The sequence below is a fragment of the Gobio gobio genome (assembly GCF_949357685.1).
Source record: "Gobio gobio genome assembly, chromosome: 1".
Classification (NCBI taxonomy): Eukaryota; Metazoa; Chordata; class Actinopteri; order Cypriniformes; family Gobionidae; genus Gobio; species Gobio gobio.
In genome coordinates this window covers 76,456,881-76,480,848 of record NC_137097.1, presented here as the reverse complement: position 1 = coordinate 76,480,848, position 23,968 = coordinate 76,456,881, and the positions used below count along the sequence as shown (strand labels likewise).

Here is a 23,968-nt window from a genome sequence, read left to right as displayed (position 1 = left end):
AGGACTCTGGAGTAGGCTCAGGGGCTGGGGAGGACTCTGGAGTAGTTTCAGGGATGGGGCTGACTCTGGAGGGGGCTCAGGGGCTGGGGAGGACTCTGGAGTAGGCTCAGGTGCTGGGGAGGACTCTGGAGCAAGCTCAGGGGATGGGGAGGACTCTGGAGTAGTCTCAGGGGATGGGGCAGACTCTGGAGGGGGCTCAGGGGCTGGGGAGGATTCTGGAGGGGGCTCAGGGGCTGGGGAGAACTCTGGAGTAGTCTCAGGGGATGGGGCAGACTCTGGAGCGGGCTCAAGGGCTGGGGAGGACAATGGAGTAGGCTCAGGGGATGGGGCAGACTCTGGAGGGGGCTCAGGGGATGGGGAGGACTCTGGAGTAGGCTCAGGGGATGGGACTGACTCTGGCGGGGGCTCAGGGGCTGGGGAGGATTCTGGAGTAGGCTCAGGTGCTGGGGAGGACTCTGGAGCGAGATCAGGGGATGGGGAGGACTATGGAGTAGGCTCAGGGGATGGGGAGGACTCTGGAGTAGGCTCAGGGGCTGGGGAGGACTCTGGAGTAGTTTCAGGGATGGGGCTGACTCTGGAGGGGGCTCAGGGGCTGGGGAGGACTCTGGAGTAGGCTCAGGTGCTGGGGAGGACTCTGGAGCAAGCTCAGGGGATGGGGAGGACTCTGGAGTAGTCTCAGGGGATGGGGCAGACTCTGGAGGGGGCTCAGGGGCTGGGGAGGATTCTGGAGGGGGCTCAGGGGCTGGGGAGAACTCTGGAGTAGTCTCAGGGGATGGGGCAGACTCTGGAGCGGGCTCAAGGGCTGGGGAGGACAATGGAGTAGGCTCAGGGGATGGGGCAGACTCTGGAGGGGGCTCAGGGGATGGGGAGGACTCTGGAGTAGGCTCAGGGGATGGGACTGACTCTGGCGGGGGCTCAGGGGCTGGGGAGGATTCTGGAGTAGGCTCAGGTGCTGGGGAGGACTCTGGAGCGAGCACAGGGGATGGGGAGGACTCTGGAGTAGTTTCAGGGGATGGGGCAGACTCTGGAGGGGGCTCAGGGGCTGGGGAGGATTCTGGAGGGGGCTCAGGGGCTGGGGAGGATTCTGGAGGGGGCTCAGGGGCTGGGGAGAACTCTGGAGTAGTCTCAGGGGATGGGGCAGACTCTGGAGTGGGCTCAAGGGCTGGGGAGGACAATGGAGTAGGCTCAAGGGATGGGGCAGACTCTGGAGGGGGCTCAGGGGATGGGGAGGACTCTGAAGTAGGTTCAGGGGATGGGTAGAACTCTGGAGTAGTCTCAGGGGATGGGGCAGACTCTGGCGGAGCAGGCTCAAGGGCTGGGGAGGACTCTGGAGTAAGCTCAGGGGATGGGGCAGACTCTGGAGGGGGCTCAGGGGCTGGGGAGGATTCTGGAGTAGGCTCAGGGACTGGGGAGGACTCTGGAGTGGGCTCAGGGGATGGGGAGGACTCTGGATTAGTCTCAGGGGATGGGGCAGACGCTGGAGGGGGCTCAGGGGCTGGGGAGGAATCTGGAGCAGGCTATGGGGATGGGGAGGACTCTGGAGCGGGCACAGGGGATGGTGAGGACTCTGGAGTAGGCTCAGGGGCTGGGGAGGACTCTGGAGTAGGTGCAGGGGATGGGGAGGACTCTGTAGTAGTCTCAGGGGATGGGGCAGAGTTTGGAGGGGCTCAGGGGCTGGGGAGGATTCTGGAGGGGGCTCAGGGGCTGGGGAGAACTCTGGAGTAGTCTCAGGGGATGGGGCAGACTCTGGAGAGGGCTCAAGGTCTGGGGAGGACAATGGAGTAGGCTCATGGGATGGGGTAGACTCTGGAGGGGGCTCAGGGGATGGGGAGGTTTCTGGAGTAGGCTCAGGGGATGGGGCTGACTGTGGTGGGGGCTTAGGGGCTGGGGAGGATTCTGGAGTAGGCTCAGGTGCTGGGGAGGACTCTGGAGCGAGCTCAGGGGATGGGGAGGACTCTGGATTAGTCTCAGGGGATGGGGCAGACGCTGGAGGGGGCTCAGGGGCTGGGGAGGAATCTGGAGCAAGCTATGGGGATGGGGAGGACAATGGAGTAGGCTCATGGGATGGGGTAGACTCTGGAGGGGGCTCAGGGGATGGGGAGGTTTCTGGAGTAGGCTCAGGGGATGGGGCTGACTGTGGTGGGGGCTCAGGGGCTGGGGAGGATTCTGGAGGGGGCTCAGGGGCTGGGGAGAACTCTGGAGTAGTCTCAGGGGATGGGGCAGACTCTGGAGCGGGCTCAAGGGCTGGGGAGGACAATGGAGTAGGCTCAAGGGATGGGGCAGACTCTGGAGGGGGCTCAGGGGATGGTGAGGTTTCTGGAGTAGGCTCAGGGGATGGGGCTGACTGTGGTGGGGGCTTAGGGGCTGGGGAGGATTCTGGAGTAGGCTCAGGGGATGGGGCAGACTCTGGAGGGGGCTCAGGGGCTGGGGAGGATTCTGGAGTAGGCTCAGGGGATGGGGCAGACGCTGGAGGGGGCTCAGGGGCTGGGGAGGAATCTGGAGTAGGCTAAGGGGATGGGGATGGGGAGGACTCTGGAGCGGGCACAGGGGATGGTGAGAACTCTGGAGTAGGCTCAGGGGCTGGGGAGGACTCTGGAGTAGGCGCAGGGGATGGGGAGGACTCTGGAGTAGTCTCAGGGGATGGGGCAGAGTTTGGAGCGGGCTCAGGGGCTGGGGAGGATTCTGGAGTAGGCTCAGGGGCTGGGGAGGACTGTGGAGCGGGCTCAGGGGATGGGGAGGACTCTGGAGTAGTCTCAGGGGATGGGGCAGACTCTGGAGGGGGCTCAGTGGATGGGGAGGACTCTGGAGCGGGCTCAGGGGATGGAGAGATCTCTGGAGTAGTCTTGGCTCCTTTGCTCAGGAGCTGGATCAGACACTGGAATTGGCTGTACTAGGACTACTGCATTAAAGTGCGCATGTACCAACTACGGTGGCAGCAAGTCTGAGTAGCTCTTTGTTTGTGTTAGGATTAATGTTTTTCCAAATGTGTTAGTGAGGTATACTGACAGTATGTGTTCGATAACATATTTCTAGGGAAGAACTCCTTCATCTGCGGGGGAAATATAAAAGTATTATACACCCTATTCCGCGCAAACTCAAGAAACCCTTCCGCGGATGCCGTGCCGGTGTCAAGACTAGGACCAAGAAGTGGAGATATAAACCTTTCCTACCAACGATCATCATGGGGAATATCAACTCCCTATTCAATAAATGTGAGGAGATGGAGACTCTGGTGAAAACGGACAGAACTTATCGTGAGTGCAGCCTGTATTGCTTTACTGAGACGTGGTTGACTGATAGCATCTCTGAGTCTGCCGTTAGCATACCGGGCTTTACCATGGTACGGGCGGATAGAGATCCTAAGACGAGTGGCAAAACCAAAGGAGGTGGACTTGCACTGCTTGCGAATAATAAATGGTACCATTCTAGTCACATAACTGTGAAACACAAATCCTGTTGTCGGGATGTGGAAGTGCTAGTAGTGAGTTTAAGACCTTACTATGTGCCACGGGAGTTTTCTCACATCATCGCCATTACTGTTTACATTCCACCGCGCGCTGATTCCACAGTAGCGTGTGACGTCATTCAGGACGCAGTGGCAAGAAGTCAGTCACAACATTCTGATGCAATGTTTGTTATTTCGGGGGATTTTAATCATGTGGACATCAGCACTCATTTGTGTGGCTTTATGCAGTATGTAAACTGCCCCACAAGACACAATAATACACTGGACTTGTGCTACATTAATGTTAAGGTCGCTTATAACGCACTGGCCCTGCCCCCACTTGGTAAGTCGGATCATAACTTGATTTACCTTAAAACATCATACAGACCGTGTGTGTTGAGGCTGCCTACAACTAGTCGATCTCACAGAAAGTGGACTCCAGAGACCAGCGAAGCTCTGAGGGACTGTTTCCAGTCTATGGACTGGAGCACACTTATGGACACACAGGGGTCGGACAACAACATTGATGTGGTAGTGGACTGTGTTACAGACTACATACAATTTTGCACTGATGTGGTGGCCCCTGTAAGAACAGTACAGTGTTTCCCTAAATAACAAGCCTTGGATTACAAGTAGCATTAAGAACCTGCTGAACCTGAAAAAGGAGGTATTTAAGGCTGGAGATAGGGACAGGGTCAGGACCATCCAACATGATCTGAAAAATAACATAAGAAAGGCCAGAGAGGACTATAAGAGGAAGCTGGAGAGGAAACTTCAGGACAGCAGCACGAAGGAAGTGTGGAAGGGTATGAGAGCCATTACTGGCTACAAGGTGAAAGGGAGTATGACGCCTGGTGATACCGCTATGGCCGATGAGTTCAACCGCTTCTACAGCAGGTTTGACCCCGCCTGCGTCCCCTTACCATCTCCATCCAGCAGCTGTACCACCTATACTGCTGCCTCCTGCTCTGCTCCACCCAGCAGCTGTACCATCAATACTACTGTTTCCTGCTCTGCTCCACCCAGCAGCTGTACCATCAATACTGCTGCCTCCTGCTATGCTCCATCCAGCAGGTGTAACATCAATACTGCTGCCTCCTGCTCTGCTCCATCCAGCGGTGGTACCACCCTTGTTGCTCCCTCCTGTCCCTCTACACCTGGTGGCTGTACAGCCTCTGCTGTTGCCTCCGGTCCGGTTTTATCCAGCAGTTGCACTATCTCTGCTCCATCCAGTGACTGTGCTAACTCTACTGTTGCCTCCTGCTCTTCTCCATCCTACGGCTGTAACACCTCTGCAACTGCCGCTGCTTTCTGCTCTACTACATCGGGCGGCTGTACCACCTCTGCTGCTTTGGCGCCTTCTGGTGGCTTCTTCTGTGTTGATGAGGTGCGAGCAGAGATGAGAAAAGTGCGTCTTGGCAAATCAGCGGGCCCTGATGGGATCTCACCTCGGGTACTAAAGGACTGTGCGTCAGAGTTTGCCATGCCTTTGCAAGCCATCTTTAACTGGAGCCTTCAAACTGGGCAGGTTCCCATTAAGTGGAAGACCTCATGCCTTGTGCCGGTGCCCAAGGTAGGGAGACCGGCTGCGGTCAAGGACTACAGACCAGTGGCCTTGACATCTGTGATCATGAAGACCTTTGAGCTTGTGCTACGGCTCCTGAAACCCCAGGTACAGCAAGCACTTGATCCATTGCAGTTCGCATATCAAGAAAATGTGGGTGTGGAGGATGCAGTCCTGTTTTTGATTTCTCTAGTGCATTTAACACTATCCATTCTCTGATTCTTCGAGAGAAACTTGAGACATTAAGTGTGGATCCTGTCTTCATCGATTGGATATCGAACTATCTGGAAGATCGACCACAGTGGTGACAAACATTGGAGTTCCCCAAGGAACAGTACTCTCTCCATTCCTCTTCACATTACATACATCTGATTTTTCATATAGATCTACATCCTGCCACATACAAAAACATTCAGATGATACAGCTGTGGTGGCATGTGTGAAGGGGGGGGGGGGGGTGATGGAGTACAGGAGGGTCATAGAGGATTTTACACACTGGAGTATGTGCAATGGGCTTCTCCTTAATACATCGAAAACAAAGGAGATGATAGTGGATTTTAGCAGGCGGAAGACTCAACATTCCTCTGTGTTGATTAACGGAGAGAGTATTGAGGTGGTCCCTACCTATAAATATCTGGATGTCCATCTCGACAACAAACTGGACTGGTCAGTGCATGCTAATGCAGTATACAAAAAAGGTCAGGGCAGACTCTTCTTTCTTAGAAGACTCAAATAATTTGATGTCTGTAATGATATGTTGTACCTTTTTTATCAATCTGTGGTGGCCAGTACAATATTTTTTGGTGTTGTGTGCTGGGGGAACTGCCTGACTGTCAGAGACCATAATCGACTGGACAAACTGGTCACAAAATGTGTGTCGGTCATGGGGAGGGGCGTGGACTCAGTGGGAGCTTTGGTAGAGAGGAGAATTAGGAGAATGACGCAGGCCATCCTTAACAACAGCAGGCATCCTTTGCATGACTTTCTGATGGCTCAGAAGAGTAACCGGAGTGACAGGCTCCTCTCCCTGTGCTGTAGGACTGAGCGATTCAGGAGATCCTTTATACCAGCTGCTATAAGACTGTACAATGAATATTGCTAATGTGCATTTTAATACTACTATTGATAGTAACTCTTAAATTATTTATTTATTTATTATTATTGGTTAATAGTTTGTGTGGAGTGTGTATTGTTTTTATTAGTTTTTTTACGTCTCGTTCTTATTGTGTTTATTTGTTTGTATGGAATGCTACTGGACACTCGAATTTCCCCTGTCAGGGATAAATAAAGTATCTATCTATCTATCTATCTATCTATCTATCTATCTATCTATCTATCTATCTATCTATCTATCTATCTATCTATCTATCTATCTATCTATCTATCTATCTATCTATCTATCTATCTATCTATCTATCTATCTATCTATCTATCTGTCTATCCGTCCATCTATCTATCTATCTATCTATCTATCTATCTATCTATCTATCTATCTATCTATCTATCTATCTATCTATCTATCTATCTATCTATCTATCTATCTATCTATCTATCTATCTATCTATCTATCTATCTATCTATCTATCTACTGAACTTGAGGGTGCTAAGATCACTGAATTAAAGAAGAGAATGCTCATTTGTTCCTCCTCTGCCTCCGCTGGGGTTAGTGTGGTGCTCAACCTGGAGAATGTGGAAGATTCTGGATTTTCTTTCTCTGGCACAGACTCTGGATGTGGGAACCGAAGAGTGTAGTGATTCCTTAGGGAATCATCAAATAAATTTAAAATAAATTAATAAATAGTGGCCAGTGACTGTACTCGTCTCTATTATCTTTCGTCTGTTTCTTGACTGAAATCTTGTGGATGACCGTCAGGAATCATGTGGATTTTGAGTGAGTTCACTGTGTTGGTCAGAGCTTCTGTCCTGCCGTCTGTTTCATAATTGATGGACAGACAGAGAGGCGAGCTGCACATGCTTCATGCTGGTGAAGGGCATGACATGAAAGAGAGACAAAGAGAGAGAGATTGAGAGATGCTGATTGGTCTTGCAGGACTCCATGGCAACAGATGCTGAGTGTGTTTGATAAGAGATGAAGCCGTCAGACTGTAAGAGGCTCTTCATGCTGGTCTGTGTGTAAATCTGACCTCATCATTTGTTTCTTATTCAGCTTCTCTTTCTAAACAAGACTTCATCTCATTCTCTTCTGTTGCTGTCTCTCTGTTTAGTGTTTGAACCAGCTTTATTTTCGTCAGCATTTATGATGCATCCAGAATAATTTAATTCAGAAATGTCACTCCACTTTACTAAAAGTACATGAAAATACAATGTTTACTTTATTTATACCATACTGTGTGATTACCATATTTATGTCATTGTTTTTACATGATTACCATCAGAAACTAAAACAGGGCATTGACGTGGTAATATATGCCCAAAAAACTCTGAAATACCATCATGCTTTTTTATAATTGCTACTAAAGTCAATCAAAGAAAAGTCCTTTCCTTCTTTGACAATCAGACATGATTATCCTCATGCGATGGATCCCCATCCTAACATTTAAAAGACCCATTTTATATACTGGTAATAAATATATTCATCATTATGAACTGTTATAGTACTGTTTTTATGTAGGCTATTTAATTTTTTTTTACTAAATACTTTTTTAAATTTATATACACATATCAATGTGTTATTAATGAATAATGACCCAACAGGCTGAACCCATCATTTGGGTTAAAACAATAACCTTGCATTTTTGAAAAACCCATATTTATTTGAATCTAAATTATTTTAATCTGTGAAAACGTTGACCTCTGTTCTTCCCCCAGACTCCAGCATGGACGAAACTCCAGGGAGTTCTTCTGGATTTGGGATCATCCTCAAAACTAGTGAGCACGATGGGAAGCATCACCTGGTTAACCTCCGGCCCGCTCCGCTCTTCCGTTCGGTGGGTCAGACGGGTCTGTCTGCTAGTTTACCACCCCATCGTCGCCTGCGTTCAGTCTTAAACACGACCCGAAACACATCGGGTCAGACTGTTGACCACTCAGAGCCGATAACAGGTCGAAATCACCAAAACGCTCCCATAAACGGACTCAAATGCCTTCAGACACGAGACAGGCCATTACACAAAATGTTACGTGCAAAGCCTCAGAAAGATGATGTCAAACGGTCAGTGTTCAGCACTGGCATCATGACGGACGGCTAAACGCTACAGCGAGGACCCGCTGCAGAGACCTGGGAATCAGGACTGAAAAGGAAGAATACTTGCTTGAAGAAGTTTGGCGGGGACAGGCGACGAGAAAAAACAAAAATAAACACGTAAAAATTAGAGACGAGGCGTCAGATCTCAGCCGGCGGATACAGAGTTTAGAAATAACAGACAGGAAGAGGAAACAAACCACAGAACGACACTGGAGCGACTCTGGTGGGCGTGGCATCTGGGCGGAGCCAGTGTGTAAATGGGAGGGGCAAAAGAGGAGAGACCGACGCCCACACTTCCTGCCGCCCATCACTCAAAGCGACTGCTTGCTTAACGTCCCTCTGCTCCTTCCGGACAATTCCCCGCCCCCATCGCCCTGCTCTCCATCAGACATCCTGTTCTTTCCTCTTTCTGTTCCTCACATCCAGCCTTTTCCCAGAGAGAAGAGAGGAGACGCACCAGCTCAACATCACTGACACTGTCTATCACTGACAGCAAGCCAATATTCATAGAGGAAATATACAGGCAAAAGTTTGGACACACCTTTTTGTTCTTTATTATGGTAATTTATTTCATATTATGTTAGTCATGGGGATCAGAAACTGTTTGATTACACACATTCTTCAAAATATCTGCTTTTGTGTTCATCAGAAGAAAGAAACTCATACAGGATTAGAACGACATGAGGGCGAGTAAATGATGACAATTATCTTTTTTGGGTGAACTGTCCCTTTAAGAACATTTCTGAGAAGTTTTACACACACAAGCATAGATCACTGTAAAAGATGAAATCAGCTCGATCCAGACCTACAGGTGTAACGTTTACTGAATATTGACCGGTAAGATCCTCAGAGAGGAAGAACAGAAGAATGGAAAGAGTGTGTGAGTGAAGGTGGTTGTGAATGTGTGTAGATGTGTGTTAGTTACAGGATCAGAGAATGACACCGTTCCTCCGTCATAGTCCAGATCAACTCTCACACGATCAAGCTTCTGTTTAACAGGAAAACCAGCCCCAAGCAGTTCGTACTGCACACACCAGACATCAGTGTTAAATAAAACACCCATTCCCTTCCTCTGGTTTGATGCTGTAGTTACTCCAAGACTCCAGTATCGACTCTCTTTAACCTCCACATCCCAGCGGTGTGTTCCTGAGTTAAAACCCTCTGAACCCAGAACACACTCATAACAGTCAAATCTCTCTGGATTATCAGGAAGAGGCGGTTCATCCCAGATGTCTCTCACACTGGTCAGATCATCAGACAGGGCGAGTTGTGGATTTGCCGTGTTTGGATCCAGAATCACAGGAGCTGATGAGACACAATCAACAGCTGCTTTTATTCTGATCTTCATATAATGATCAAGAGTGAACCAATCACAGATTATTATGAATTATGACACTCGTCCTGATCAAACACATCAGACATTTTCCTCTGATCACTGTCAGTGTTTTTAGTTACACACTCATTTTTATCATCAGTGTTTAATGGCATCAGAGACAAACATTAAATGTGTGATTCAAACATTTGTGTCTCATCAAGAGAAACTGATATTCTGGAAAAGATTAAATCACAATCAAACAATCAGAGCTGTTGAGATGAAAAACTGCATCTGTATGAATCCTGTGTGTGTGTGTGTGTGAGAGAGAGAGAGAGAGTGTGTGTGTGTGTGTGTGTGTGTGGGCATGTTTTTGTGAAATATCAGGACCCAATGTGTATAATGACATGGGTATTACAAAAAGAGGGTGAAATATGAGGACGTTCCCCATGTCCTCACTTTTCAAAATGCTTATAAATCACAGAATGAGTTTTTTTCACAGAAAGTAAACTGTGCAGGGGTAGGGGCAGTGTGTGTGTGTGTGTGTGTGTGTGTGTGTGTGTGTGTGTGTGTGTGTGTGTGTGTGTGATTGGTAGGTTTAGGGGCAGGGGCAGGGGCAGTGTAAGGATAGAAAATACGGTTTGTACGGTATAAAAACCATTACGCCTATGGAATGTCCTCACATTTCACAAAAACAAACGTGTGTGTGTGTGTGTGTGTGTGTTAAATACTTTGTTTCTGTCAGTTGTTTTTGTGTTAGTTATGAATAATCAATCATGTTAATATTTTCAGATGTAATAAATCTCAGTGTAACTGAAGCAGGTTCTTCTGGTAAACACATCATTATCTGAACAGACCCTCATCATTGTGTTTCTGAAACATGGAAATATGAAGATTCATGAAGCACTTCTACTAGAAACCCTTTCAAAATGAATTCAGGATTCATGAAAATCTTATTAAGAAAAGAAACGTTTTGAATGATCCAAAGTGCAATTATTGAACAATTCTTAAGTTCTCAAATATACCAATAACAACATCTTAAGAAGTATTTTCTCATTATATCCCTTATGGACAGAAAATGTGTTTCCATATATGTATGATCAATATATTAAATATATACAACAACTTACAATAGAGACTATATACCTGCAAATAGATCTCATATACCCACATGTGAAACCGCAAGGAACTGGCCTCATCTAGAACATCTGGCAGATGTAATGGCTCCTGCACTTGACTGTGAAGTAGGTTTGTTAATAGGATACAACTGTCCTCAAGCCTTACTTCCCAGAGATGTTATCAGTGGCAATGAGAATCAGCCATTTGCACAAAGATCTGTGTTGGGTTGGAGTATCGTTGGATACAACCATGATGACAGTTATCAAGATGAAATCGGTGTGAGTCACAGGATTATTATGAAGCAAGTTCTTCCAGCTGGTGATTCATCTCACAAACTCAAGTCTGAAGTCTGTTTTGTACATAGGAACAAGGTAAAAGAGATGATCACTCCAGCAGAGATAATGAAGGTTTTTGAGTCGGACTTTGTTGAAAGGGATAAAGAGGAAATCTCAACGTCACAAGAAGACTTAAGGTTTTTGGCTAAATTGAATGAAGGCATTAAGCAAACGCAAGATGGACACTAAGGGCCCTATTTTAACGATCTGAAATGCAAGTGTAAAAACGCGAAGCGCAAGTAACTTTGTGGGCGGGTCTCGGCGCTGTTGCTATTTTCCCGGCGGGATAAATGGCTCTTGCGCCCGGCGCAAATCTAAAATGGGTTGGTCTGAAGTAGCTTCATTATTCATAGGTGTGGTTTGGGCGTAACGTGAATAAACCAATCCGAGCGTCATCCAACATTCCCTTTAAAAGCAGGTGCGCAAGTTCCATAATGGATTGCTATTATTATGGCGTATTTACCAGGCGCACGCCAGGAGCGGTTCACAGCCGAGGAGACTGATGTGCTTGTAAGAGCAGTGAAAGACAGAGAAGTGAAGTTGTAATGTTGTACATTATGGTAAAGGTGATTTCACAGTCTTTTTTTTTTTCAGTCTTTCAGTTTTTTCAGTTTTTCAGTCGATTTTTTTTCCTGGTTCTTGACGGACAAACCAATTTGTCAGATGTCCTTATATACATATATGTCTTGCCACTATTGGGCAAACAGGTCTTATCCTTAATTATTACAATTAGCCTGAATCATTTGTAAGCTAGATTTATGCCTATTTTTTCACATCTTCGTGGCACACCACAATGATTTCCGTCATCTCATGTGTTAATATTTTTTTAGTGTAACAATTTATGATTTGCAAAAATAACTGTTGCATCTGTGTAGATTACATGAGCAAAGTGTAAGCGCGTTGTGCACGCTATACATTATGGTCAAGCATGCGCCCTTAAAATAGCATAATGAACAACGCGCAACGCGCCACTGACTTTAGACTAGGTTTTTTCTGGTCAGTGGCGCAATTGTTTAATGGAACAGCAAAATAGCACCAGGGATTGTTTGCGCCGGAACACGCCTCCTTTTTTGCGCTGAACCGCCCAGGGAGCGCAAGTGCATTCACTAGTTTAGCGACGTGCTTCTGTGGAGGGAAAAGCGCGCTTTGCGCGGGTGCAAAATAGGAATGACACATGCGTCGGTGTACAAAGTCAATTGCGCTGGGTGCAAGATAGGGCCCTATGAGATGCCATTGCCTTTTAAGGGTGAGAGGCCAGATTTGCCAAACAACAAAGCATGTGCCGAGCATCGACTCAGATCCCTAGAGAAGCGTTTAAGGAGAGATAAGCAGTACCAAAAGGATTACCTGGCTTTCATGAAGGACATAATGGCGAGAGGCGATGCTGAAAAGGTCCCAGAGATGGAGTTAAGTAATCAACCAGCATGGTATATACCTCACCATGGAGTATATAACCCGCAGAAGCCAGGCAAGATTCGCATCGTCTTTGATTGCTCTGCAAGATTTCAGAATACTTCTCTGAATGAGCATTTACTGACTGGGCCTGACCTCACAAATGCCCTTGTTGGAGTCTTGTGTCGTTTCCGGAAAGGGCAAGTGGCCATCATGTGTGATGTGGAGCGTATGTTCCACCAGATTCATGTTGCTCCAAAGGATCGGGACTACCTCAGGTTCCTATGGTGGGAAGATGGAAACATGAAAGTCCCACCATCAGTTTTTCGAATGAAGGTCCACTTGTTCAGGGCGGCCTCCTCGCCTGGATGTGCAAACTTCGGCCTCAAATACCTTGCCGTACAAGGTGAAGGCAAGTTTAATCAAGCCACAGTGAAGTTCATACAACGTAATTTTTATGTTGACGATGGCTTAGCAAGTGTAGACACTGAAGCAGAGGCAATCCAGCTTGTAAAGGAAGCCAGGGGTCTCTGCAATACCGGGAAGCTTCGCTTGCACAAATTCATCACCAACAGCAAGACTGTGATCGCCACAATTCCAAGGGAGGAATGTATTGAAGGGGCTACTGACCTTGACTTGTCTCTAGGAGAGCCTAAAGTAGAGAGGGTGCTCGGAATCCAATGGTGCGTAGCTTCAGACGAGTTCCATTTCAGAGTGCTAGTAAAGGAAAATCCTTTTACTAGAAGAGGAGTGTTGTCTACAGTTGCCTCTATTTTTGATCCTCTTGGATTCGTCGCTCCCTTCATTTTAGTTGGGAAAAGTACCCTACAAAAGATGTGTCAAGATAAGATGGGCTGGGACGAACCACTTCCTGATGACCTCAAGCCGCATTGGGAAGCTTGGCTGCAAAATCTCCATAACCTGTCTTTGATAAAGATACCACGTTGTTATGTGCCATCAACATTCAAGGATGTTCAGCAGTATGAGCTACACCATTTCTCAGACGCCAGTGTGTCAGGCTATGGAGTATGTTCATACCTCAGAGCTGTAACCATGTCTGGAGAGGTCTACTGCACTCTCGTTATGGGTAAAGCTAGGGTTGCTCCATCAAAGGTGGTAACAATTCCCAGACTAGAGCTCTCAGCTGCAGTGGTTGTCACAAGAATTGGTGATTTGCTAAAAAGAGAACTAGAATTGGATGACATCCGTGAATACTACTGGACAGACTCCAAGGTTGTCCTTGGTTATATTAACAACGATGCACGACGTTTCCATGTATTTGTAGCCAATCGAGTTCAGCAAATCAGAACAAGCACTGAGACTAGTCAATGGCGATATGTGGCTTCAGAACAAAATCCAGCTGACCATGCTTCTCGTGGGCTCACCGTAAAGGAGCTCATGGGATCGAACTGGTTTACTGGTCCAAGTTTCCTATGGCAAATAGAACTCCCTAAGGAAGACATTAATGTGGGAGAGATTAATGATGGAGATCCAGAGCTCAAAAGGGCACAAGTTCTCACGACCAAGGCAAGAGAAGAGTGGTGTCTGTCAGATCGACTGCAAAGGTTTTCAGATTGGAAGAGGGCAGTGAAAGCCATAGCGAGACTCAAACGTTGTGCAAGGAGTGCGAAAGGTTTGGTAGAAAGATCCAACAATTTCACAATACTCGAAGAAAGAAAGGATGCTGAACAATTCATTATTCGTATCGTACAAGAAGAAGTGTTCAGTGACGAAATCAAGCATCTAAGACAAGGCAAGGAAGTTAATTCATGTCAGTTCAACAAGCTGTACAAGTTAAGTCCGTTTATCGACGACCATGATGTCCTACGGGTGGGAGGACGATTGACACAGGCAGAACTTCACCCTTATGTAAAGCATCCAGCCATTCTTCCTAAAGGGAAGACTCATAAAGCACTTCCATGAAAAGGTGCAACATCAAGGTCGTGGCATGACCATCAATGAAATCCGCTCCAATGGTATTTGGATTCTGGGATGCAGTAGTGAAGTTTCATCTCTCATCTACAAATGCGTTAAGTGTAGGAAGCTGAGGAAATGCAATCAGGAGCAAAGGATGGCTGACCTGCCACTAGAAAGAATGGAAGCTACTCCGCCGTTCACCTATAGTGGCATGGACTGCTTCGGTCCATTCTATGTTAAAGAAGGAAGGAAAGAGTTGAAGAGATACGGACTACTTTTCACCTGCATGTGTTCGCGAGCTGTTCATCTTGAGGTGCTGGATGATCTTAGCACTGATGCCTTTCTTAATGCACTGCGTTGTCTTATTGCTATACGTGGCAATGTAAGTCAACTGCATAGTGATCAAGGTACCAACTTCATGGGGGCAAAGGGAGAGTTCCTGAAGTTGATGAAGGGAATGGATCAAGAACATGTGAAAGAGTTAGGCTGTACCTTTGTCATGAACCCACCTGCTTCCAGTCACATGGGTGGTGTCTGGGAGAGACAGATTCGGACTGTAAGGAGTGTACTAACGTCCATCCTAGACAAGTCTGCAGCAAGACTAGACAGTTCTTCTTTAAGAACATTCATGTATGAAGTAATGGCGATCGTGAATAGTCGACCATTGACCTCAGAACACATCAATGATCCTGTGGGACCAGAACCATTAACGCCGAATCATATACTAACAATGAAGTCCACCATCATTGCACCACCTCCTGGAGAGTTTATAAGGGAGGATCTTTATCTTCAGAAGAGATGGAAAAGAGTTCAGTTTCTGGCGAATGAGTTTTGGACTAGGTGGAGGAAGGAATATCTGTTGAGTTTGCAGCAGAGAAGTAAGTGGAATAAGATCAGGAGAAACACCAAGATAAATGATATTGTTATGCTTCAAGATGACTTAGCTCCACGAAAACAGTGGAAGCTAGCTAAAGTGGTAGAAGTCTTCCCTGGATCTGATGGAATGGTGAGAAGACTTAAACTTCTGGTTAGTGATGCAAGACTAGATAGCAAGGGTGCACGCACAAACAAGTCAGTCTACTTAGAAAGACCCATACACAAAACAGTGTTACTACTTGAAGCTGATTAAAGGGTTAGCTTTGATTAGTGTTTAACTGTGTATGTTAAACGTGTACAAATACTTCCCCTCTGAATGTTTATAAGTTCATGCTGAGTTACTGAACTTCTATTAAGAATCACACATTGTGTGATGGTGGGAGTGTGTTTGCTGTCACAAAGTTTTGGGTGTCTATAATGTTTATTTCCACTAGATGGTGCTTGTGTACCTAAACACTCATTTATTTCAGTAACTTTTAATCAGTTTAATCTGTATATTTTTATATTTCAACTATTTTATAATGCTTATTGTGATTTATATACTCAACTGTTGTATATTTGAGCAATAATTATTCTTTCTAAGAGTTTTTTGGGTATATTTTATTTTTCTCCCATCGTGTCTTTGTATGTCACTTCCTGTTTGAGTCAAAACTGCGGTCGGAGTTTTACAGAGCAATTCTGCTGATCATATAAAACGATGTAATCATCGTAAGGTTTAAAGTATTTCTCTTTATGATCATAAGTTGTGCAGTCAAGAAGCTTCAAGATGTAACCCCCTCTCTTAGCTCACAAGCAGGCAAAAGTGGTATGTATTTTCTGTTTATGTATGAGTTTAAAGTCATGTATGTTTTCCATGTAACTGACTGTATGACATGTTTTTGTTGTATATTCATCTTTTTTACTCAGTTCTACGGTGTTGATGTCTGAGTCCAGAGAGCATTAAACATCAGTTAAAAGAACCTCAGCCTTCGTGTTGTGACTAAGAGCGGTACATTCTATATATTGTAACATATTAACAAAATATATTTTTCCTAACATTTTTTAATATATAGACCATAAATATATGGAAATATATTTTCTTTCTGTAAGGGATTTAATGATCTGCTCAAGGTAAATCTGATCAATATATTTTATAATATAACAATATGATTTTTAAGAACATTCTTTATAGAATTTCAAAATCTTCAGTTTTGTCTTAAGAAACAAAAGTAGCAATTTATGGAATACAAAATATTCTTCAAAATAAGAGGAAAATAATTTTATGTTTTGAATCTGAGGAGATTATAAAATTAATAACTTTCTTCATGAACTTGAGAGACTGTCAATAGTTCCTCTAGTAAAACCAACATAATGGAAACTCTTTGAGGATCTTAAATACATATGAAGTTCATTGAGTTCACAATATTATATTTGAGCTTCAGTGTTTCAGTCTGAAGATTCACAAGAATCACATGCTTTTGTGTCATGAGAAACCCATGTGTGATTTCCAGTGTGTGTGAGAGCTCAGATCTTCTCCAGACTCACTGTATTGGATGATGTCCTGCATCTTCTTCCAGACTCTGAACGGCAGGTTGCCCAAGTACCGTGGCACATGAATCAAAGCTCCAGAAGCCATCTGTGGATCCGGCTGTGAGATCTGGACTCTGGAAGAACATTCAGGAGTCAGAACTGCAGTGGCTTTGGATCAGAACCAGAGAGACCAGAGACACCAGCAGATCACTCACCTTTCCATTGAGACTGGAAACTCCTGCAGAACAAACACACCATTGATCATCAAGAACTCACTCAATCAATCAATCAATCAATCAATCAATGATGTGAAATCAGACCTTCAGAAAGCAGGCGTCTTTGGCTTTCATCATCTCCTCCATGTCTTTGATTGTGTGTGAAAGAGCTGAGATGTGTCTGTTCATCTCCTCCAGCTTCTCCTTCATCATCTGCTTCTTCTGCTCCTCTTCCTCCCTCAGTGCAGTGATTGTAGCTTCTTCTTCATCTCTGAGAAACTGATGAAGCTTCTCAAACTGCTGTTTAATCTGACGCTCTGTGTGCTTAGCTTGAGACTGAAATCACATCACATTCACTTCAATCATCTCAAAGAACTGATTCTGGAGCAGCATGAAGAGTGAGTGGGGGAATGTGTGTTAGTGAACTACAACTTTAACTTTCTGACGTACTATAACTGTAGTAGTAGATGTTCTGTGTGTGTAGTGTGAAAATACACATTATCAGTCAAATCCTCAGGTAGAAGCATAATGTTGTGCTAACAGGTTGTTACACTCATGAATATTAATTTGTGTGTGTGTGTGTGTGTGTGTGTGTGTGTGTGTGTGTGTGTGTGCGCGCGCACGCTTCAGTCAATAAAGGAACATGTAATTATGACAAATCAGTTCTAATCAAACTTGTAAACATGACAGTTGACTCAATCCTCACCTTGATGTGTTGAACTGTTTTCTCAAACTCTCCTTTAATGTTTTTATTGTGTTTGAGTTTCTCTTGTAAGGACTTCACTGCTGTTTTGAGCTCCTCCTGGGATTTAAAGAGAAAATCTTCAAGATACCAGAAATTTCACTAATATGATCCCACATGTATTAGGAACCTGAGAGATTGTGTTTATCAACATTTCACTAATATGATTAAATGCTGATTAAATAAAAACCCATCAGATCACTCAGATCATCAGGATCAAGTCAGTTAGAAATACCAAGGGTTCACTCAAAGCAAGGAGAGTCTGCTTTTAGCTATTATGCCAGCCGTAGCTGAACCAGCTTCCTGAACAGATCAGATGTGCTCCAACAGTAGCCACTTTCAAATCCAGACTCAAAACACATCTGTGCACATCTGTCCAGACTCAAAACATATCTGTGCACATCTGTCCCGACTCAAAACACATCTGTGCACATCTGTCCAAACTCAAAACACATCTGTGCACATCTGTCCAGACTCAAAACACATCTGTGCATATCTGTCCAAACTCAAAACACAACTGTGCACATCTGTCCAAACTCAAAGCACATCTGTGCACATCTGTCCAAACTCAAAGCACATCTGTGCACATCTGTCCAGACTCAAAACACATCTGTGCACATCTGTCCAGACTCAAAACACATCTGCGCACATCTGTCCAAACTCAAAACACATCTGCGCACATCTGTCCAAACTCAAAGCACATCTGCGCACATCTGTCCAGACTCAAAACACATCTGCGCACATCTGTCCAGACTCAAAACACATCTGCGCACATCTGTCCAGACTCAAAACACATCTGCGCACATCTGTCCAGACTCAAAACACATCTGCGCACATCTGTCCAAACTCAAAACACATCTGCGCACATCTGTCCAAACTCAAAACACATCTGTGCACATCTGTCCAAACTCAAAACACATCTGTGCACATCTGTCCAAACTCAAAACACATCTGTGCACATCTGTCCAAACTCAAAACACATCTGTGCACATCTGTCCAAACTCAAAACACATCTGTCCAAACTCAAAACACATCTGTGCACATCTGTCCAGACTCAAAACACATCTGTGCACATCTGTCCAGACTCAAAACACATCTGTGCACATCTGTCCAAACTCAAAACACATCTTCGCACATCTGTCCAAACTCAAAACACATCTGCGCACATCTGTCCAAACTCAAAACACATCTGCGCACATCTGTCCAAACTCAAAACACATCTGTGCACATCTGTCCAAACTCAAAACACATCTGTGCACATCTGTCCAAACTCAAAACACATCTGTGCACATCTGTCCAGACTCAAAACACATCTGTGCACATCTGTCCAAACTCAAAACACATCTGTGCACATCTGTCCAGACTCAAAACACATCTGTGCACATCTGTCCAAACTCAAAACACATCTGTGCACATCTGTCCAAATTCAAAACACATCTGTTTAGCTGTGCATTTACTGAATGAGCTCTGTGCTTTGTCCGAACTGCTTGCACTTTAATTTATATGTTTCAATTTAACCCTTTTAACCTAATATGTTTATTTTTAATTATACTTTTTATTTTTTATTATTTTGTTAAGGCTGTCTGGGTGGAAGAGGTTGAGAGACGGGTGCGCGATAAATCGAAATCCCTCCGGCGCGAGGAAGACCCGTTTAAATCTGCTCTGACGGATAGATCTGTAGCCCTGGTGGTTCAGTCCAGGAAGATTTGTCTGTAAGGCTAATGTTTAAACGCACAGTTACCTGACAAATATTTTTAACGTAAACCTGACTCTCATTTTTCTTCCACTCCAGATTCGGGTTATAATATATATATATATATATATATATATATATATATATATATATATATATATATATATATATATATATATTTTTTTTTTATATATATATTCACTTACGAATATTTTAATTTCATTTATGTGTAAAGCACTTTGAATTGCCACTGTGTATGAAATGTGCTATACAAATAAACTTGCCTTGCCTGATCTAAGGACCGCCTCAAACACTCGTCTGCTGCGTTCAATAACCTAGGCATGACTTGTTGCCTCGCTGCCTTATCAGACATCATCGTTTGAGTAAAAGTGTCGTGCCAGAGAGATTGTTAGTGTTTAGTGAAAGTGGGAGAGTGTTTGTTACGTTTGATACTCCAGTTTTTCTGACTATTGCCCTGGTTGCCGATTCTGATTTGCTTGCCACAAAACTTTGTTTATACATTTGTAAATACTTTTTGTCTAATTAAGGGAGGTAGGGGGTTTGATGGCAGTTAATTTGTACCTCTTTTACACTTTGTTTATGGGAGTTGGGGAAGTTAACTGTATTTTTGTTTTCTTTATTTTTATTTAGTTTCTAAAAAGAAGTTTGTTTTGTTTGTTATTTTGGCCTTGTCTGCCCCTGAAGCTAAACCCTTATTGTTAATAAAACACTTGTTATTCGACTTCTCTCTGGTAGTGAGACTCTCTTTCTTTTCCTGTTACGGCTGACCCCTAGCAGTCGTAACATATATAATACATACTGTAAGTTTAAACTAGTGTTTATCTGTAAATCTGTCTTACCTTATATGATGCAACCACTGCATCGATGGGTCTGAATTTGTGATTGTCGTGTTTCTGTGAGTTAATACACACTAAACACACCGGCTGTTTGTCCTCCAGACAGAAGAGTTTGAGTTTCTCACTGTGTAAACTGCAGAGCTCCTCAGATCCTGATGAACGCCTCTCATTTCTCTCCTTCAGGAACGACTCGCACAAGTTTTTTAACACAAGATTACATGGAGGATCACCTCTTGAGGATCTTTTCCTGCAGACAGGACACTCCTGAGCTTTCTTGGTTCTCCAGAACTGTTGAACACACTCTTTACAGAAACTGTGACTACAGGACAGAAGAACAGGATCCCTGAAGATTTCATAACACACAGGACAAGAGAAATCATCTTCAGACAGTGAAGCCATTTTCTCTGTTTGAGATCCAGCAATCTGAGGTTTACTTTCACTTTATGAATCAAGGTTTCAGAAATGAATAACCAGGAGAATCACAAAGATCTGCTGTCTGTTCAGAAACGTTTCAAATCCTTCTGGAAAATGTTCCTCTTCGTTCTTCATTGATCGCTGATTGTTTGTGGCTTTTGTTGAGACAAAGTCTTCTTCTTATTATTATTTTACGGCGGATCGCAAACAAATACGTGCATTACCGCCACCTATAGCAGAAATGGACCATTGACACTTCCTATATCTCTATACCCAACATAAATTCCCTTTATTTACCCGCATAGAGACATCATCGAATTTCATCCGGCGCTGCGTGTTCAGCTCCTCCGTCCACTCTCAGCCCCCATGACAGGAGAAAAAAAACACACAAAAAACACCTATTTTAAATACGCTTATTTAACCCAGTACTTCCCAAATAACCTACCAATAATTGTTTTATATTCCTATCTGATTTTAATACATTTTGAATATTCAACTTAACTCCTATATTATTTAATTCCTCCTTCAACTCTTTCCTTTCAACCATATATCTCCTACAGTGCATTATTACATGTTCAACTGTTTCACTAACTTCACATAACTCACATAAACCTGTTGGATGCTTACTTATTAGGTGCAATGTGCTATTCAATCTTGTATGCCCCAATCTTAGTCTTGTAATCATATTCTCTTCATTCCTACTCCCACCTGATATTCTTCCCTTACCCACTGTTGACTGTATTTGATGCATATGTCTACCTTTTAGTTCATTGTCCCAATACTGCTGCCATAATTTCAGAATATTCTTTTTAATAATTATATCTACTATGTATATCTACTATTATATATAATATACTATACTATAATAATTATATCTACTATGTATATCTACTATTTCTCGTTCTATTGCCTTTTTTGCTAATGCATCCGCCTCCTCATTACCTCTTAACCCAATGTGAGCTGGAACCCACAAAAACTGTACCTCTAAATTAGCTTGTTTAATTGAATATAATTCTTGAACTATCTCTATTACCATATCCTGTCTTGTTTCTGACTTCATCTCCTTCAAACTTATTAGAGCTGAACTACAATCTGAACATATTACTGCCTTGGATATTTTAACTTCCCTAATCCACCTTATTGCAAACATCTCTCCAGTATACACCGATAAACAATCTGATATCCTTTTATCCTTTCATAACACACGGGACAAGAGAAATCATCTTCAGACAGTGAAGCCATTTTCTCTGTTTGAGATCCAGCAATCTGAGCTTTACTTTCACTTTATGAATCAAGGTTTCAGAAATGAATAACCAAGAGAATCACAAAGATCTGCTGTCTGTTCAGAAACAAACGTTTCAAATCCTTCTGGAAAATGTTCCTCTTCGTTCTTCATTGATCACTGATTGTTTGTGGCTTTTGTTGAGACAAAGTCAGTGTGGCCGAGAGGAGAAATAACAAGTGCGTCTCTTCCTGGTAAGTGTTGTAAGAGGGTGGAGTTTCTGATCATGTGAGTGTGTTTGTTCAGTATTTCCCTCTCACTGTCTGCAGTTTCTTTCTGCTTCAAGTCCTCCACTATCATCCCTGTCCCACAGAAAGTCTCTTGTCTTAATGCCTGCAGACCAGCGGCTCTTATCAACCCCGGTTCTCATGAAGGGTTTTGAGAGCCTTATTAAGAAATGCATCATATGAAGCAAACCAGACTCATTTGACCCACTACAGTTTGTGTCCAGGACAGACAGATCCACAGAGGATGCAGTTTAATTTACCATTCACAAAATTATAACCCACTTGGAGAATAAGGACAGTTGTGCCTGATTACTTTAGTGTACAGTTTGGCATTTAACACTATCAAGAGCTCAAATCTCATCTGCATAACCTCCTGTGCTGTGTAACGGGACACTGAGCTTCCTCACTGGCAGATCCCAACATGTTCACCTCTGAAAACACTCCTCCAGCAGCTCATAATGAACACAGCCGCTCATCTATACTGTTTTAAATTCATTAACATGTTTGTGGATTAGCAAGAGCCTTCTACATTCATTGATCTCAACAAACAAATGATCATTTACCACTATAACTTAAATAAAACAATTGTTCATTTGTAGCCCTCCTGCTGGGTAGAATCTAAACGTGGCTTTATTTTTCTCAGAACTATTTTGTCTTAGTGTGATTTTTTTCTTGAATGATCAAATTCACAAAGTCACAAAATCAACAGCAATAAATTCAAATAATCACTGTTCCCCAAAACAAAAAAACACAATGAAAAAGGTGACACTTTGAATTTTACCCAGCTGGGATTCTCAGTAACGTTACACAGATGGCGCGCTAGTTGGAGCTCTTTTGATGCAAAACCAATGTACTCACGAATCCAGGAAACACAAGATTGCAGAATAGAAACCTCTAATCCTCACTCCCTGACGAGATGATAAACAGCAACCCCGTCGTGCAGGGCCGGATTGGGACTCATTTTCAGCCCTGGAGTTTCATGCCTTAGACCGGCCCACTTTAGTTCACGACTGAATATATTAAAATAATGTAATTAAACCCTCAGAATATAAGTCTGCAATAGGCGCACTGTTCTCTACAGCCTTGTAATTCTTTGTATTTTTGAAAAATATCATCATTTCCAATTCAGTGCAAAAACAGTAGCCTAAGTTTTGCTTCACAGTGAAGATTTATTAGAACAGTAAATAACAGGACAGTTTCAGAATCTATTTTCTTTAAAGGGGCTATATGCGTTTTTCTGAAATTTAAACTCGCAACTGACACCTGTGGCCAAAAAACAGAACTGCTCTCATTTTCTGCTCGCTCTCGCAGCGGTGGTGACGTCACATCCGCAGACAGCACGGGAAAAGACGACCCGCCAGAAAATAGGAAAAATAGGATACAGGCTTATAGGTGCACCCACTGTGAGCGGACAAGGTTTCAGTATGCTCATCAGGAGATGTTTGAGTCATAAATGGTAAAATAAAAAGGCTATTGTTACGTTTATTTTGGGGAAAAAGTTGCATATAGCCCCTTTAAGAATTAGTATTCATAAATATCCAAACATTGAAATGAAGAAAAATCTAACAAAAATAAATATATAAAAAAATAAAGATTAAAATAAAATGTATTGCACTTTCTAATGACAGTAGCATCTCTTTTTCAAGGAAACAGCTGCTTTACAACTTCAAATGTTTTTCACAAATATGAGAACATTATGAATTAAACAAGTATTGCACTTCTCTAAAAAATAATTGTTTTAGATTTAGCTTGTTTTAAGCAAAATAATAATAATTTTTAGGGTGTTTTTTTTTCCAGAAAACAAGACATAATTTCTTATGCCATTTCACTTGTCTAGTAAATGTATCTTGAATTAAGAATAATT

At 43.6% G+C, this 23,968-nt stretch overlaps 1 protein-coding gene across 1 annotated transcript in view; it reads right to left on the bottom strand.

Moving 5' to 3' along the window:
• Positions 1 to 21,386, bottom strand: part of LOC307125013 (E3 ubiquitin-protein ligase TRIM35-like) — a 302,217-nt gene extending 280,831 nt beyond the window's left edge. Inside the window, exons 1-6 of the mRNA XM_079814576.1 lie at positions 20,185 to 21,386; positions 17,596 to 17,691; positions 16,995 to 17,225; positions 16,890 to 16,912; positions 16,690 to 16,808; positions 8,692 to 9,519 (exon numbers count right to left, since the gene is read on the bottom strand). Of these exons, the coding sequence (XP_079670702.1) occupies positions 9,035 to 9,519; positions 16,690 to 16,808; positions 16,890 to 16,912; positions 16,995 to 17,225; positions 17,596 to 17,691; positions 20,185 to 20,580 (1,350 nt within the window). The 5' untranslated portion in view covers positions 20,581 to 21,386 and the 3' untranslated portion in view covers positions 8,692 to 9,034. The remainder of the gene's footprint in view (positions 1 to 8,691; positions 9,520 to 16,689; positions 16,809 to 16,889; positions 16,913 to 16,994; positions 17,226 to 17,595; positions 17,692 to 20,184) is intronic.
• Between the last annotated feature and the right edge of the window lie 2,582 nt (positions 21,387 to 23,968).